At 34.0% G+C, this 16,188-nt stretch overlaps 2 protein-coding genes across 6 annotated transcripts; both read left to right on the top strand.

Annotated features, from left to right (window-relative positions):
• Positions 1–4,456: 4,456 nt before the first annotated feature.
• LOC145635444 (thymidine kinase a-like) lies at positions 4,457–9,459 on the top strand. 2 transcript variants are annotated; one of them, XM_081686719.1, is made up of 4 exons: positions 4,500–5,063; positions 8,060–8,204; positions 8,427–8,548; positions 8,912–9,459. In XM_081686719.1, the coding sequence occupies exons 1-4, from the start codon at positions 4,738–4,740 to the stop codon at positions 9,153–9,155; spliced, it is 837 nt and encodes a 278-aa protein (XP_081542845.1). In that variant the 5' UTR covers positions 4,500–4,737; the 3' UTR covers positions 9,156–9,459. The 2 variants fall into 2 exon arrangements, 1 of the variants encoding a protein (XP_081542845.1); XR_014113848.1 differs by lacking the exons at positions 8,427–8,548; positions 8,912–9,459 and adding an exon at positions 6,082–7,472 and having other exon boundaries at positions 4,457–5,063; positions 8,060–8,194.
• Positions 9,460–10,598: 1,139 nt separating this feature from the next.
• Positions 10,599–15,917, top strand: LOC145635445 (uncharacterized). Of its 4 annotated transcripts, none has more exons than XM_081686721.1 (4): positions 10,599–13,329; positions 14,800–14,874; positions 15,162–15,567; positions 15,657–15,917. In XM_081686721.1, the coding sequence occupies exon 1, from the start codon at positions 10,661–10,663 to the stop codon at positions 12,872–12,874; it is 2,214 nt and encodes a 737-aa protein (XP_081542847.1). In that variant the 5' UTR covers positions 10,599–10,660; the 3' UTR covers positions 12,875–13,329; positions 14,800–14,874; positions 15,162–15,567; positions 15,657–15,917. The 4 variants fall into 4 exon arrangements, with proteins under 4 accessions (XP_081542847.1, XP_081542846.1, XP_081542848.1 ...); XM_081686720.1 differs by having other exon boundaries at positions 15,162–15,517; positions 15,613–15,917; XM_081686722.1 differs by having other exon boundaries at positions 15,660–15,673.
• Positions 15,918–16,188: the final 271 nt, after the last annotated feature.

Below are 16,188 nucleotides of genomic sequence, written 5' to 3' on the forward strand. Positions count from 1 at the left end.
TCCAATCTAAACACTACTTTACTAATGATAAAATACACATTATTTATGATGAAAGTATACGTATCTTAAGCAATTAACGCTGATTGTTAGATGTAAACATGATATATGGTGAACCAATACATTACTCATGTGATTTTACCTTAATTGTAAATAGACTACTCTACAAAATTGATAAAACGCATGCACATGACATATATATATATATATATATATATATATATATATATATATATATATATATATATATATATATATATATATATATACTAAAATTATAAAAATAAAACGTGTATATATTTATTATTGTTTGGGGGTGTTAAAAGGGGACTAATAAACCCTTGATGTAAATACGTGACATACTAATATCAAGATGTGAACATTTGAATTAATGAGGAATAGATCATAGTCTAGTAGTTGAGGCATCACCTTCGATTCTAGTACTCCATGGATTAAGTCATACCTAGATAAGTCGGACACACTCGAACTAATTTTATTTTCCCTTTAATCAAAATTAGGCCCACTATCTACATGACCTTGAAAATACTATTCCAATAAAATCTCTTCATTATTCCATCCTCTACTAGTAGAGATAGTAGCTAAAAAACAAGGTTCTCTTCTTACTTTTTAACAAGTTTTTGTCATAGCTTTTACTCCCACCAAATCAAAGGATTCCCATAACTTAAGTCAACTATCCATTGGACCGATGCCAAATAATTCTGTTAAATAAAGTCCTTAATTAGGGTTGATACCTTAAACCTATAATCAAATTTTGTATTCAAATACTATTTACATCATTATTCGATCTTGCGACTTAATTTCTTCACATCAATAATAGTAGTGACAATAATAAAATTACATCAGATAGAAGAAGAACGTTATATACTTTTTCACGAGAGGAAATAATACGAAGCACTACGTAATAAAGTGATGAGCCAGTACGTTATGATTTCATTTAAGAAAGCAACAAGTCCATAGTAATTAAATACATCTTCTTTAGCCAAAATTTAGTGAGGCATAAAAATACTTAATATAGTAGTAGGATGTATAAATCGGCGGCCTGCTGCATAAGGTTGGTATTTATACCAAAATTGCCAACCTAATAATCACCTGGCAAAAAATTAGTGTTACACTTACATACTCCTATATATTATTATTCCTATATTTAATTAATGAAGACAACATAACATAACATGCTTTGTTTCCTTCATGTGGGAGCAAGGCATAAATGATTTGCGTTGTCACTATACTAATCTACTCCCTCCGTTTCATAAAGATGTTCCTGTTTCGCAAATCGATGCAAAATTTTACCCATCTTTGACCGCAAATATCTTTAATCTCACACTAGCAAAAATTATAAAAATTAGATATTAATAATCTACTCACCAAGACGAATCAAACTAGATCCCACATGACTATATTTGCTCTTATAGATTAAGAGAAATTTAGAAGATTCTCTCTTTCTTAAAAAAGTCAAATATTCAAAACAGGAACATCATTGTGGAACGGAGGGAGTATCTCTTAATTTAATCCATCATTTATTGTTTTAATGCAATATCATCTATTATGGATAGCTTTATACGCCAATACACCATTTTTGGCTCATAATTTCAATGTTAATTCGATATACCATATTTATATGATTTTGGATGAGATAGAACATGCAAAGTCAAATCAAGTTTTAATTTACTATATTATAATAAAATTTTACATTATCAGGAATCAATGTTTTATCTATTCAACGATAAATGATTAAAATGGATTTTTGTATTTGTATTGTTGTACTATTTTACCAGACTATATATTGGCCTGGGTGACTTTATAAAATATGAAGTATGCAATCTTTATTTATGTGTATATACAACACGGAGAATGACACTTATGACTTAAATGGGTTGATTAGGTCCAATCAGCTGTAAACGTAGAATAAAATCAGATATAATAAGATCAAATTAGTTCGTTTTAAATGAAAAAAAAGGACCCGTATATTGAATACTCATCAAGTCATCCTAGTACATCCAAGAAGCTTGGGATTTATGCAAGTTATAAATATATTTACAAATCATTAGATTCCTAAGAAGGTTCATATAGTAGATAAAAGATAGCTAATTATTGAGGTAAAAAAATGAACTTTATTTAACCTAACTTTATAATCAATATTATTATATGATAAAAGATAATCAAGGAAGAAAAAGGAGAAAGTGGTAGCAAGATGTGTGAATAGCACAGAAGGGATAACTTTGTGCTTCCACTTCCTGAAAGAGAATTAAACAGCTAATTGAAATCCAATCAAAGTTGTAAAAAAAAATTAAAATGTTTCCAATTAGCCCACTGTACCACATGTATCATGTATGTATGTGTAATCAAATTATGCTGCCTTTGCTTGCTAATCACCACAACATATATTATAATTTTCTAACCTAATATCTATTCTGATTCTTTAATTATTGGAGACTTCTTTTCTTTATTTATAAATAAAACTAATTTAAATTATTATAAAGGCGGTTCCATTTTATGTAATATATATTTGTTGAATTGACCTTTTCCTCAAAGCCTATTATATAATATAGTACTACTGGCTTAATCTAATAAATAATTTAATATAGGGATTAAGATGCAATGTACCTATTAAGCTTTACCCTCTTCTTGTCAAATGATACTAATAAATTAATTACAGTTTTATCTTGTGTCTTATTGTTTTGAACATGTGACTCATATTGCTATTTTGTTCGATCTATGGCTCTTTTTTTAAAAAAAAAAAAAAAGAATCTAGAAGTAAACATGTTATAACTACAAGACTACATAGTATATATAGTATGCACAACGTCGTCTGGTTTTTCTCTATGTTCTACATACTTGCGTTTTGTACGATAAATCATTTGCCTTAATAAGTCGAGATGACATAATCAAACATAATCTGATGCTATTAATTAAATTCATAGGCTTTGCTTCTTTTATATTACGTTTAGTATATGTAAGGCCCCATTTGTTTTAAGAAATTATCAAGAATCCTTGTTTAACATTTTACCGTGTTATATATATATACCAGTTAATATGATAATTCATCTGTATATTATGGTTAGTAAAAGAGGTTACAACATACTAGAGCTGTTAAACAGAACATTAGGACACATATATTAGGTATACTTATTATCATATCTGACTAAGATTTGTTCCTTTACAGAGATAAGAATAATAATGTGGAAAGGCAATTTAGGCATCTTTTTTTAAATATGGGGCTAAACTTAGCTTTAGGGATCAAATTCGCCTCATACAGAAAACACAAGGTTTTATATTTATAGTACACCAATTTTTAAGTAATATTTCATGAGTAGTTCACCCAAAGTATATACTAACTTTGATTAGAAAAAGTAAAGCCTCATAATTGAACTTTAAGTAATTTCTAATTTTTTTTAAAAATGGTGTTGAGTAATTAAGTTTAACTAGAGCCGCCTGTAGCTTATTACCCATTTTGATCATGAATGTATATCTTGTTAATTAGCCTGTTAACACAATTGTTAAATATAAATGGGTATTATCAAATGATATGATTATGATGATTAATAAGCGGTATGTATAATTAATGGATAGGTAAAAATTATGAGTCATGTGTTTATAATTCATTGTCTTGATTGGTTTGGTTGTTCATTAAAAAAATTACCATGCATGTATATATATGGCAGTATATGTTATTGGTGTAATAGATCAAATAACAAAAGTGTAGATCAATTGGTAAAATGGTAAGTCATTTGCACTCTAAGTGATAGGTTGCTAGTTTTAAGTCTAAATATTTATATTGACGAGCAACTACTCAACTAGTTCAATTCAATTACAATATAATATTGTCAATAGGAGTGGTTGCTTCTTGCTTCATTTTGATGCTTTTAAGGACATACAATCAATTTGACATTTTGGCAACTATGCCAAATTGCACATCATACAAATTGTTTTTTCCCTAGGTGTGATAGGTCAATAACAGGTTTACTTTAAAATAATAACATGCTCGTATTATGTATATTTGTAATCCAACTTATAATAATACTTTGTACTTTGTATCACTTTTAGTAACCGTACCCTTGCACAATCAATTTGTTTTTAATTGGATTCGATCTCAATGTTTAGAATACCAAATCAAAGCACAAATCATACGAATTATTTGTTGGAAACCTAAATCAAACCATGATTCTAAAACCACGATACCAAACCCAAACCACATCCTAATATCTAATACTATGTACGAGTATGTAAATAAAATGAATTAGTTTTAAGAAGAAAGCTAAAAGGCTCTAAAAACCAACTTGAAATCATACTCAATTTTCTTAAACAAAATTTCTCACAAATATCAATTAACAATCAAAGATTATTTCTTTTCGCTAGGGATAATCTCTTGCATTAGCACAAGTACATCATGATATCTTTGAATATATAACCTGACAATTGAATGTCAATTGACAATCAATCAAATTAATTAATTAATTACTTCAACCAAATTTTTTTCTCCATTATTTTTTCTTTACTAGGGTTTTAAGGTCTAGTTTGGAGGGAGAGAAAAGAAGAAAAAAGAAAAAAGAAACTCCTTAAACCCTTTTTCCTATCCAAATTTCTGCAACTCACTCTCTTTCTCTCTCTAAAACCTCTCATCTTCAAACTCCATAGCCATGTCTAAGCTCTAAGCTTTAAGCTTTAAGCTTTAAGCTTTAAGCTCAGTTTCTCTCTCCTCCTCCCCAGAAAATTCTGGGGATGTTATACCCTTCTTTACCTAAAATGAAATCCCTAATTTCGCCCAAAACTTTCTCTCTCCTCCCTAAATCATCACCTTCCTTCCAATTCTATTTTCGGCGCCCTTTTTTCCTCCATAAAACCCCTAATTTTCTCTCTCCTCTTCCACCCTTTTCCCCAATGTTGCGTACTCTTCGTTGTTACGCTTCTTCCTCTCACCAAACGCAGCAGCATCCTTCGCCGCCGCCGTCGTCTTCCGGTGAAATTCATGTCATTGTGGGCCCCATGTTCGCCGGAAAAACCACCTCCCTTCTTCGCCGTATCCAATCAGAGTGCAGCAATGGCAGGTTATTCCCTGATGATTTTTTAAATTATATTTTAAAATCAATTTTTATCATGATATATGCTTGAAATGTTAATTAGGGATTTAGGGATTAATTGTTTGGTTAATTTTCCTGGTGCTAATGTCTTCATCTTAATTACTTATTTAAGACTTATGAAGTACTTCATATTACGTTACTGGGTTGCAAATTGTCTGGTAGAATTTTTGTTGCTTGTACTTTGTGAAGTATTATTAATTGTATGCTATGTTATGCGGAGTATGGTTTATGTGATAGAGTATTGTTTAATTATTATGATTATGGCCACCCTTGTCGTCTCGACTCTCGAAATGGTTGTTACATACGTACATTATCTCGACTTCTCATAATTAAGGATATATAGGACTTTGTTTAAAGACGCTTGGTAATAGATGTATCATTTTACACCCTTTACATTATACATTATTATTAATTGTATATTGCGTGATACATTCATAAACTTTTACTCCCTTTGCCTCACTGTAATGAGCCACATTTTTGTTAGAGGTCGTTTTCGAGGAATTGGGTTGGGGGTATCATAATTATCCTTGATAAAGTATACAATTGTCAGGAACAAGCATCTTATTACAGAGTATGATAGTTTTGCCTTACACATAGAATAGTGGTATGGGAAATTTATGATTCAACTCACTAGATATGCTTAGTATATCGGAACATCCTGAAATAGAAATATGCCCTTCTAAACTTAGTATGGAGTAGTACATTAGCTTTTTAGGTGAAATGCCAGGAATGTAAGTGAAGCATATGTAGCTTGTTATAAGTGAACATTAAAAGTAGGATTGTATAAAGCACCATACTTAGAAAAAAAAATAATAAACATTCTTTTGGGCTGGCCTAGAAGAGAAGTAGCGACATTTCATCCTGGAACAGCCTCCTCAGAATGCAGCAGTGTTGTTTAAGCTTGTTGTCATCCCTAGTTGTCTAGAAAACACTGAGAGTGTAGTTTCAGCTGCTGGATATTGTTGTCACGGTTAGTATCTCCCAGTTTTCAGGCTGCACAAGTCAAGAGCTCTTCCCTAGTGTTGGATAAAACATTGAAGGACCTTTGTTACTCTGGAAGATTGATGGAGGCAATTGGGCTACTGTGCCGTTCTGAAGCAATTGTGGACTGGCACACTTATTCTCTCTTGCTGCAAGAATGTATACATGGAGGGACATATGAGTGGGGTAAATTAATTCATGCCCATATGGTTATTGTTGGGTTTACTCTCAATGAATACCTGAAGACCAAATTGTTGATTTTGTACTCTAAGGCAGGGAAGTTGGGGACTGCCTGCATTCTCTTTGATGAATTGCTAGAGAAGAGCTTAATTTCTTGGAATGCAATGATTGCAGGGTATGTACAGAAAAGCATGGAAGATGTGGGATTGAGTCTGTATCACAAGATGAGGCATATTGGTGTGACTCCAGATCAATTTACCTTTTCATCTGTGTTCAGAGCATGTGCCTCACTGGCAATGCTGGAACAGGGAAGACAAGCCCATGGTGTCATGGTAAAATGTGGAATTGGGAAAAATGTTGTTGTTAATAGTGCACTTATGGATATGTATTTCAAATGCAGCTGTTTAACTGATGGACATCAGGTGTTCGTTAAATCTTCTGATAAGAATGTAATTACTTGGACCGCCCTCATGTCTGGATACGGACACAATGGAAGGACTGGTGAGGTTTTGGATCTCTTTGACAAAATGATAAAAGAAGGTCTGAGACCTAATTACGTCACCTTCCTTGCTGTTCTTTCTGCTTGTAGCCATAGAGGTCTTGTTGATGAAGGTTGGAAATATTTTTTACTAATGAAGAATGACTATGGGATCCAACCTCATAAAAAACATTATGCTGCTATGGTTGATCTTTTAGGGCGTGCTGGGAGGTTAGAAGAGGCTTATAATTTTATTAATAGCTCACCATGTAAGGAAAATTCTGTGGTCTGGGGCTCTTTGCTTGGAGCTTGTCGTCTTCATGGTAATGTTAAGCTGCTGAAATTATCAGCAATGAAATTTTTTGAGTTGGAGCCTGAAAATGCAGGAAAATATGTTGTTTTATCCCATACTTTTGCCTCCCATGCAATGTGGGAAAATGTGGCTGAGGTTTGGGGTTTGATGAGAGACTTTGGGGTGAAAAAGGATCCTGGATATAGTAGAATTGAGCTCCAAAATGAAGTCCATTTCTTCTACAAGAGTGACAACACACACAAAGATACTAAAGATATATATGAAATGCTTATAGTTTTGACTTGTGCACTAATGGACAGTGATTACATTCTAGACTTAAGTTTTGAGTAATATTAGTTGTACAACTATCAAGATTTTCAAGTCTCAGAATTGGTGATATCATTAAAGGGTTGCTTTGCTGGTTGTATGTGAGCAATCTAAACATGTAAGATAATTACCTTTTCTCTCTTGTTTTGCTCATATTTTTCATTTCAGCCAACTTACAATGACCTCTGAGTATATCTCATGTTTTCAAAGCAAATCACTTGGATGCTATGCCCAACAACTCTTCTGTATCCTTGAAAACTTTTGCAAGAATGGAATCTCAACTATTAAGGTTAAAAATGTTATGAGGATGAGATATAGAATTCTTGAGCCTTTGGAACCTCCTCTACTAGTCTCTCTCCCCCCCCCCCCTTCATTCTCCTTTCCCAAAAAGTGAAGGGTAGTCAAAGCAATTTTGTAGAGCATTAGAGCTGTATAAGAACTGAAATCTAATCATTCAAGAAGTCAAGAAATCTCCTAATATATATTAATACCTTTTTCCTACTGAAATCTGAGCACCGTATCTTAGAATGGCACATCATTACTGACCTAAATACTAACATCTTTTTATTCTTTGCCCATAGTTTCATTGAGTTTGAGCTAATATTTTGCTGTTCTGAAATTTTCTTGCCTTGGATTTTTTAAGTTTTGGCATTCAGGATGAATGGAACACTAAAGTGCTCCTTTTCTGTGTTATCTGTGAAACAGGAAAGTGGCTCTGATAAAATCAAATAAAGACACGAGATATGAACTCAATTCAATTGTCACTCATGATGGAGAAAAATTTCCATGCTTAGCTTTACATGACTTGTCATCGTTCAAACAGAAATTTGGCTCAATTGCTTATGATGAGGTTAGAATTATCTTTTTTGTGCATTTGGGTTTATCACCGGGAAATCGCAACATAAAAGATTAGTTTCTCTGCAATATATTTGACTTTTCATTTACATGCTCACTGTAGAAGCTTAGGTAGCCGGTGATTAAGTGGGTTTGTAAATTTGTGCAGCATATGCTAACCCATTTTTGCATATGTTTTAATTTCCATGTTGACAATTCCTAACAAGTGTATCTGCAGCTAGATGTGATCGGTATTGATGAAGCACAATTTTTCGAGGATCTATACGACTTCTGCCAGAAAGCTGCCGACCATGATGGCAAGACCATTATAGTTGCCGGGCTAGATGGTGACTACTTGAGGTACTAATCTAATCATTTCCTCATCAATCCTATAGGGTATAGCATCTGGATCCTAGTGTATAACTTAGGAGTGACTGTGTAAGTTTTTCTTGATCCATTACTCTACAGTCTACTACACCCAGTTGCCTGTTTGATGTCATGTGCCCCTAATTTAATTTGCTATACAAGTATCAAGGCATATGTTTTGGAAATAAATCTTAGTTTGTCTAAATCTTAAGTGCATCAAGAATAAAATTTTACTGCTTGATCTACTTTCTCTATCTGGAAATAAATCTTAGTGTATCCTAGAAAGCTGTCATCCCCTATGATTTAGATATGAAAATGGTACGTGGAAACTTGCCGCTGATGTCAGTTCTGTTGCAGGAGGAGCTTTGGTTCTGTGCTCAGTATAATACCACTGGCAGACTCAGTGACTAAGCTCACTGCTAGATGTGAGTTGTGTGGCAAACCTGCCTCTTTCACATTGAGGAAAACTGATGAAAAACAGACTGAGCTGATTGGTGGAGCTGAAGTCTACATGCCTGTGTGCAGGCAGCATTTTGTTAGTGGGCAGGTCGTCATTGAAGCTGCAAGATCGTTTCTGCAACAAAAGGTTCAGTGTGGATAGTGAGGTTGTTAGGATTAGGATTTTAATTTATTTTTTCTAATTTAATTTCCATTTACTATGGAGGGGTTTTTAGGACCATATCTTAAATTAGATCGAGGGATGCCAAATTCTATCCCTTACCATGGTTTTGTAAAAAATGCTAGAGCTTCTCAAAGTTGCTTTTAAATCTGATTCGATATCAAGAGGATTTTAGTTTTACCATCTTAAGTACATGTTCACAAAGTAGCGAATATCTTGTATTATTAAGAATTGCACCACGGTTTAATCTCGTTCTTCTTTTAGTATCTTGTTGAGTGATCTTTAACTACCACTGTTGATTCTATATTGTATCCATCCTGTCTAATTCAGTAATAACTTTCTTGTCACATTACTTGTAGTTGAGCATAGTTGCTCTTAAAGATATGTAATATGACTTTAATACACAATTAGGGCCTGTTCTCATTGACTAAACTCAGTTGAGTTGAACTGAGCTGAATTGAACTGAACTGAAATGAAATGAATATTTTATAAGAGAAAGAAATTAGGAGCTGAACTGAACTAAATTTCAACGTATGAGAACAGGCCCTTACATTCATATGCCATACAAGTAGTGGTTGAGAAGGAAATGTCCCATAAAAAATCATAGATAAAGCATTGACAATACCTCTCTTATAAATGATGTATCTTAAAGATTACGTATATATCACCACCTTAAGCTTTGTTCTTTTCAGATCATATATTGTTGCACATAAATTAATTTTGTATTAAATATTTTTTTTCGATTTAGCTTTAACATTTTTTTTTTCACTAAAACTTAACTTTGCTTAATGCTCATACTTATTTATAAGTTGAGAAGTAATACTTTTATTGGTTAAAGTTTTAAAATTGTACCCTAGAATTGAATCAAATATCGTGTCTAAAAAATTAATTTCCGTCTATATCTTTGAAAGGAACATGAAAGTTAGATTTTTTTTGTTTTAATCAACACTGTAACGTAGCTTACATTGTGATAGTGCGAGGTTTTAGAGAACCTACGAGAACAATTACTCATCAATACATCATATTATGTAGTAAACCTATATTTATTGGAGCATATTGTTTTAACTTGTAAAATTTGACAATAAAATTTCCAAATTTGTTTGTTTACTCCTTACTCGAATTACTAACCTACATATACTTACATGCATTTTGCGATTACTGCCTTTTTTTTTTTCTTTCAAAAATTATAGGCCAAATTACCAAGAAAGGATAATAATCTCAAACGGTGTCGTTTAACTTGTATAATGAAGGAAAATATAGAAAAAGAACCTAAATCTTATTCTTTTGAGCGCCATAAATGACCCTCATCAACTATTTTCAATTGCGCTGTATCCTTCACTCCCATTCCCATGCTCTCTCTTCTTCCTTTGCTGCCTGGCGCTCAAACCGCCATATTTATTCCTTCAATTTATCTGCAAGGTACACTATTTTCTCTCTCCTAACTCCTTTCATTTTTCTTCCAATTATCTGGGAAATTTTTAGTTGTTATGTTAAGAAGACCAAAGATTAGAGCTTATGTGACCCAAAAGCTCCAATCTTTGTCTAAAAATCCCAGTTTTTCATTTTGTTCATCTGGGTCTCCTTCAAATTCTTCTTCTTTTGATGATGATGATAATATTAGTTGTAATAATTTAATTGTTAAGAACTTTAATCAAAATGGGCATTCTAATTCTGAGACTACTGATTGGGAGAAATTACTTAAACCCTATGACATTGAAGATCTTCAGAAATCACTCAATTTTCTTACACCAATTAGACTGTGTAAATTGATTGAGCTTCCTATTGATGTGCCCACTTCGATCGAGCTCTTCGAATGGGCCGGTACCCAGAAAGGGTATTCCCATTCATTTGATGTGTTTTATGCTTTGATTAGTAAACTTGGTGCTGTTTCTGAGTTTAAGGAGATAGATAGGTTATTGTTGCAAATGAAAGATGAGGGGATTGTTTTTAGAGAGTCCCTTTTTATGTTGATTATGAGGTGTTATGGAAAGGCTGGATTGCCTGGACAAGCCACTAGGTTGTTGTTGGATATGAGGAATGATTATGGTTTCGAGCCGACCTTTAAGTCTTATAATGTTGTCTTGGAAATTTTGGTTGCTGGGAATTGTCACGAGGTTGCTCCCAATGTGTTTTATGATATGTTGAATAGGGGTCTTTCCCCAACTGCGTTTACCTTTGGTGTCGTGATGAAAGCTTTCTGTAAGGCTAATAAGGTGGACACTGCATGGTCGCTTCTTAGGGACATGACCAAGTATGGGTGTGTCCCCAATTCGGTCATCTATCAGACGCTTATTCATGCTTTGTCCAAGGTTAATCGCATAAATGATGCATTGACCCTTTTGGAAGAGATGATTTTGATGGGGTGTATCCCTGATGTTGAAACATTTAATGATGTCATTCATGGTCTCTGTAAGGTTAGTCGTATTCATGAGGCAGCTAAGTTGGTTGATCGGATGCTTGCTCGAGGTTTCACCCCAAATGCAGTGACTTATGGGTTTTTGATGAATGGACTGTGCAGAGCTGGACAAGTCAGTGAAGCAAGGGCTCTATTAGGTAAAGTTCCTGAGCCTAATACCGTGTTGTTTAATACCTTGATAAACGGGTATGTAGTTATTGGAAAACTTGATGAAGCCAAAGCTATTGTCCAAGAGAACATGGTGGGTTCTAGATGTGCACCAGATATATACACATATAACATACTTATCCGAGGCTTTTGCAAAGAGGGTTTTCTAGGGTCAGCTTCTGAACTTGTGGAAGAGATGGAACGTAAAGGATATGAGCTAAATGTCACTACGTACACTACATTAATTGATGGTTTCTGTAAGAAAGGTAAACTCAAGGAAGCTAGTTTAGTCCGGGATCAGATGTCTGCCAAGGGGCTCAGCCTGAATACTGCAGGGTACAATAGCATTATAAGTGCCTACTGCAGAGAGGAGAACGTACATGAGGCTTTCAGAACATATGCCAAAATGTCAGTAAATGGATGTAAACCTGACATATATACATTTAATTCTCTAATATATGGGCTATGCAAGGTTGATGAAATGGAAGAGGCTTTGAAGTTATACCAAGATATGTTACTGGAAGGAGTGATTGCCAATTCCATTACTTTCAACACATTAATCCATGCTTATTTGAGAAAAGGATCTACAGAAAACGCACTTAAGCTTGTAAATGATATGTTATTTAGAGGGTTGCCTCTTGACGTAATCACTTACAATGGCTTAATAAAGGCTCTGTGTCAGGGTGGGGCTGTGGAAAAAGCTTTAGAGTTATTTGAGGATATGATTCGAAAAGGAGTCAAGCTTAGCATTATTACATGTAATATACTAATCAATGGCCTTTGTCGGACAGGAAAGGTACAAAATGCACTGGACTTTTTAAGAGAGGTGATTTATAGAGGCTTGACACCAGATATAGTAACTTATAATAGCTTGATCAATGGTTTGTGCAGAACAGAACGCATCCAAGAGGCTGTTAACCTCTATGAGCGGTTACAAGCTGAAGGAATTGCCCCTGATCCTATCACTTACAACACTTTGATTAACTGGCATTGTAAACTTGGCATGTCAAATGATGCCTTGATGCTTCTATATAGAGGCCTGGAGAATGGTTTTGTCCCCAATTCCATCACATGGTATATATTAATAAAAAATTTCGCTCGCATGGAATGGAGGGATGTGATTCTGGCTGTCTCTTGATCTAGGCTACAAGGAAGTTTCATATCTGTGCAAGTTTCTCCCATATGCTTGAGGATATTGCAAGGGAGCTATGACTTTTGTTCTTTTAATTGGCCGGGATCTTTGCTTGGTAATTTATCACCTTTCATCTGATCAATAGGGAAGAAGCAGCAATCGTACAAAATGTACAAAAGGCGTTTGAAACATGTTTTAATAGTTTGGCAGTGTAGATTCGATGTTTAATTTTTTCACGGTGGTAATGCTGGTGCAATGTGCCCCTGGTCTACAAAGTTGCATTTGGACCATGATAGAGAGGGTACTATGAAATTGCTGCTGATTATTTCTGTGGGATTCCTATTTTCAATTGAGTTTTTACATTTTAATTCAACTCGTGGTCACGTGCATGGATTTGTGAAAGGACGCAAATTGAACAAGATGTATCAAATTTGGAAGCTGATCTTATGAGGTTTTTGACTGTACGTCTTGTTATCAATATCTAAGTCTTCATTTTTTTTTTCTCCTCTCTTTTGTTTGCTTTTATGTGTTTTTTTAAGCATACTTAATGCCCAAATAGTACCATTACTTGGCAAAGAGAAATAATGTGTTTGTTCCCACATTTCCATATTTTCTTAGTAGTTATAATGATATGCATTTTTTTTCCCCGGGGAGGGGGTATGTATGCCTGTATGGGACACGTATAAGTTGTTTGTTGACTGGTTTTATGAGTCTGAGCTTACACCGTTGCTATAAATATCATTTTAAAATCCCACAGAGTTAAGCTTATAATTTATGAATTAGTCTTTGACTCTGTCAATAACGATGCTATCAATTTGGCACATGTTTCTGTCCAGTCTAGGTTACATAGCTGCATGTTGTTAAAATTCACTCATATATTGGAGTAGGCTGGGGTTGGAAGAGTGTAACTGGTGAGAAAGTATGTCACCATGCTATAGTTAAGCCAATAAAATATGGTTTAGAAATTCTGTTGGACTTGTGTAGAGTCTGGGATGGTGAAATTAGGTTCTTTGTCCAAGTTGCATGCTCACATTCAAAGTACAATGTGAAATAGATAAATTATTGTACAAAAATTACTACATTGGGTACATATAATGTATTTTGCATTTTCAAAGTGATCTGAAATTGAGACCTGGCCCAGTAAGTCAGTATCATATGTAAGTTCTGCCTTTAAAGTTAAAATGATTAAGTCAATCTAGGAGTTTGCTGAATGTCTGAACTATTTTATTCTCCCTTGTGTATCTGTTGGATTAACATAGAACTTACCCTGCTGGACACATGGTGAAGGCTTGGTAAATTGTTGAAAAAAATGCCACTTAGCAGACTAAATGGAAATGATAATGTTGTGTATGGTAGTATGTTTGAAGCATGATCGTGGCTTCTATGTGTGTGAATTTTCCATCCTTTTTTTCTTTCTTTCTTTCTTTCTTTCTTTCAGAACTGAGCTCGACTTGGCTGTTTCCTTTTCTCACTAAATACTGTTTACGTGAAAATATTATTTTTGAGTGAAACTCTAGAATAGAGGACTGAGTATACTAAATTGAACAGTGGGAAAAAACTTCTTAGGCAAATCAAACATGAGATTGCAAAAATTCAAAGAGGACTGTATATTGCAGTATCTGCTGTGAAGAAGTTTCTTCCTTACTTTTTCCTATGCTTATTTTTACTTTTCTTTTTTTTTTTGATGTTTTCTGACGCCTAAGAAAAAGTTTCAAGATAACTCTTTTTTTGATTTGTTACAAATTATACTCTCAAGTCAAAAACTCAAATATGATTGCAGCAGAATCACAGCTTTAAAATTTATGAAAGACGAGTTTCTCTTAGGTCATATCCTAGTTATGTTAAATTTTATGATAAAGAAGCTTTGCAAGATTTGCCTTGTCATTATTGCACTGCTATTTATTGACATTAGTTTCTGCTGCTTGTTTCAGGGAGACAAGGGAGTACATTGGAGAAGGTTTGGTTCTTGATGTCATCAAACTATCAAAGAGATATTCATGAAGAAGGTTGTTTATATGAATGTTAGTTTATAATAAAATGCAAAGTCACTGAAATTTATTCTAGTTAAATGTTTGATCACGATGAATGGAAAATCAAAATAGTGGGCACACTGAAACTTTCTCAAATTGGAATTTATGTCTTCCGCCACCTAGGGCCCTGGTTTCAATCTAGGTTGCATTTATGACAATCTCACACTCCCTTGATCTCAAATTAGTCATGTGTTCATAAATTTTGTGTTTATTTTCACCTTAGTGTTGTTTGTCTGACCTGTGCAAAGTGGACAAAAATGCAGGTCATCAGGGGGAAAAATAATCAGTACGCTTATGAACAGGCACTCAACAAACTATGCCATTGTTGTGAAGTGTCTCTGACTCTCTGTGTTTATTGTGAGTAGTATTAAATTAACCGAGATTTAAGTATGCTTGGTATCTAGGATTTGCTGTGCTGTCAGTTTAAAGCTTTCTCCCTTGTAAAGCTGAATTCATGGCTTTTAGAGAAGGGTTCAACCGTTCAAGATTATCAGAGAAAATGGAGGGATGCTGCTTTCTTGAAGATAAATCCGGGTGTGAATGTTACTTGGGCCTGAGGGTTAATGCAAGAGTTTATGCAGCTGGAACCAGAAAATTGCTTTAATGAACTGATTCTGCGGTAAAAATTAGACATTTTGACCTGCTTGCTAAGACTAGTATGTTTAACAGGTATGAAACTTGCCTATTGAATATATATTCATGTTTGGTTTGCAGGTTAATTGAATTGTGCTATTTGATTGTTATCCACAAATGCAAAGAAGATGATCAAAGAGGATTGGGTAAATGGATTCTTCGACATACATTCACCCATAGAGCATAAAGGCTCTTTCAAGCAGTGGAATATGCAACAACTGAAATCAAACCTATATCTGAAATGATCAAGGAGTTGAAGTTTTTCAGACAACAAAGCCTATACCTTTCTCGTGTATTCTTTTGCGTAATGTGTACTTCAAACATTTTACTCCAGCATTTTATTAATGCTTAGAGTTATAATTACAGTTGGCAATCATTTTGCTTTCGATTTTCATATGGCCAAAATATGCAAGATCTCTTGAGTGGTAGTGAACTTGCAGAAATTTTGGTTGTTGAATTATGGTTACTTGTTACTGATGACAATAGAAGAATAAGAATTTACTTCAATTGTGAGTTGTCTTGTCCATCTCAAAAAGTGCTTAATGGTGAAAGGTGGGCTTTCCTTTTCTTCTTCCATTTGGTTTGTGTATTTGTTGGGTGAAATTGTGAAACTCATATTCAGTTTATTGAAATTCTCTCACAAGTAAATAATCTTTT

This window comes from Chenopodium album, chromosome 6, assembly GCF_948465745.1.
Source record: "Chenopodium album chromosome 6, dcCheAlbu1.1, whole genome shotgun sequence".
In the NCBI taxonomy this organism is placed as follows: domain Eukaryota; kingdom Viridiplantae; phylum Streptophyta; class Magnoliopsida; order Caryophyllales; family Amaranthaceae; genus Chenopodium; species Chenopodium album.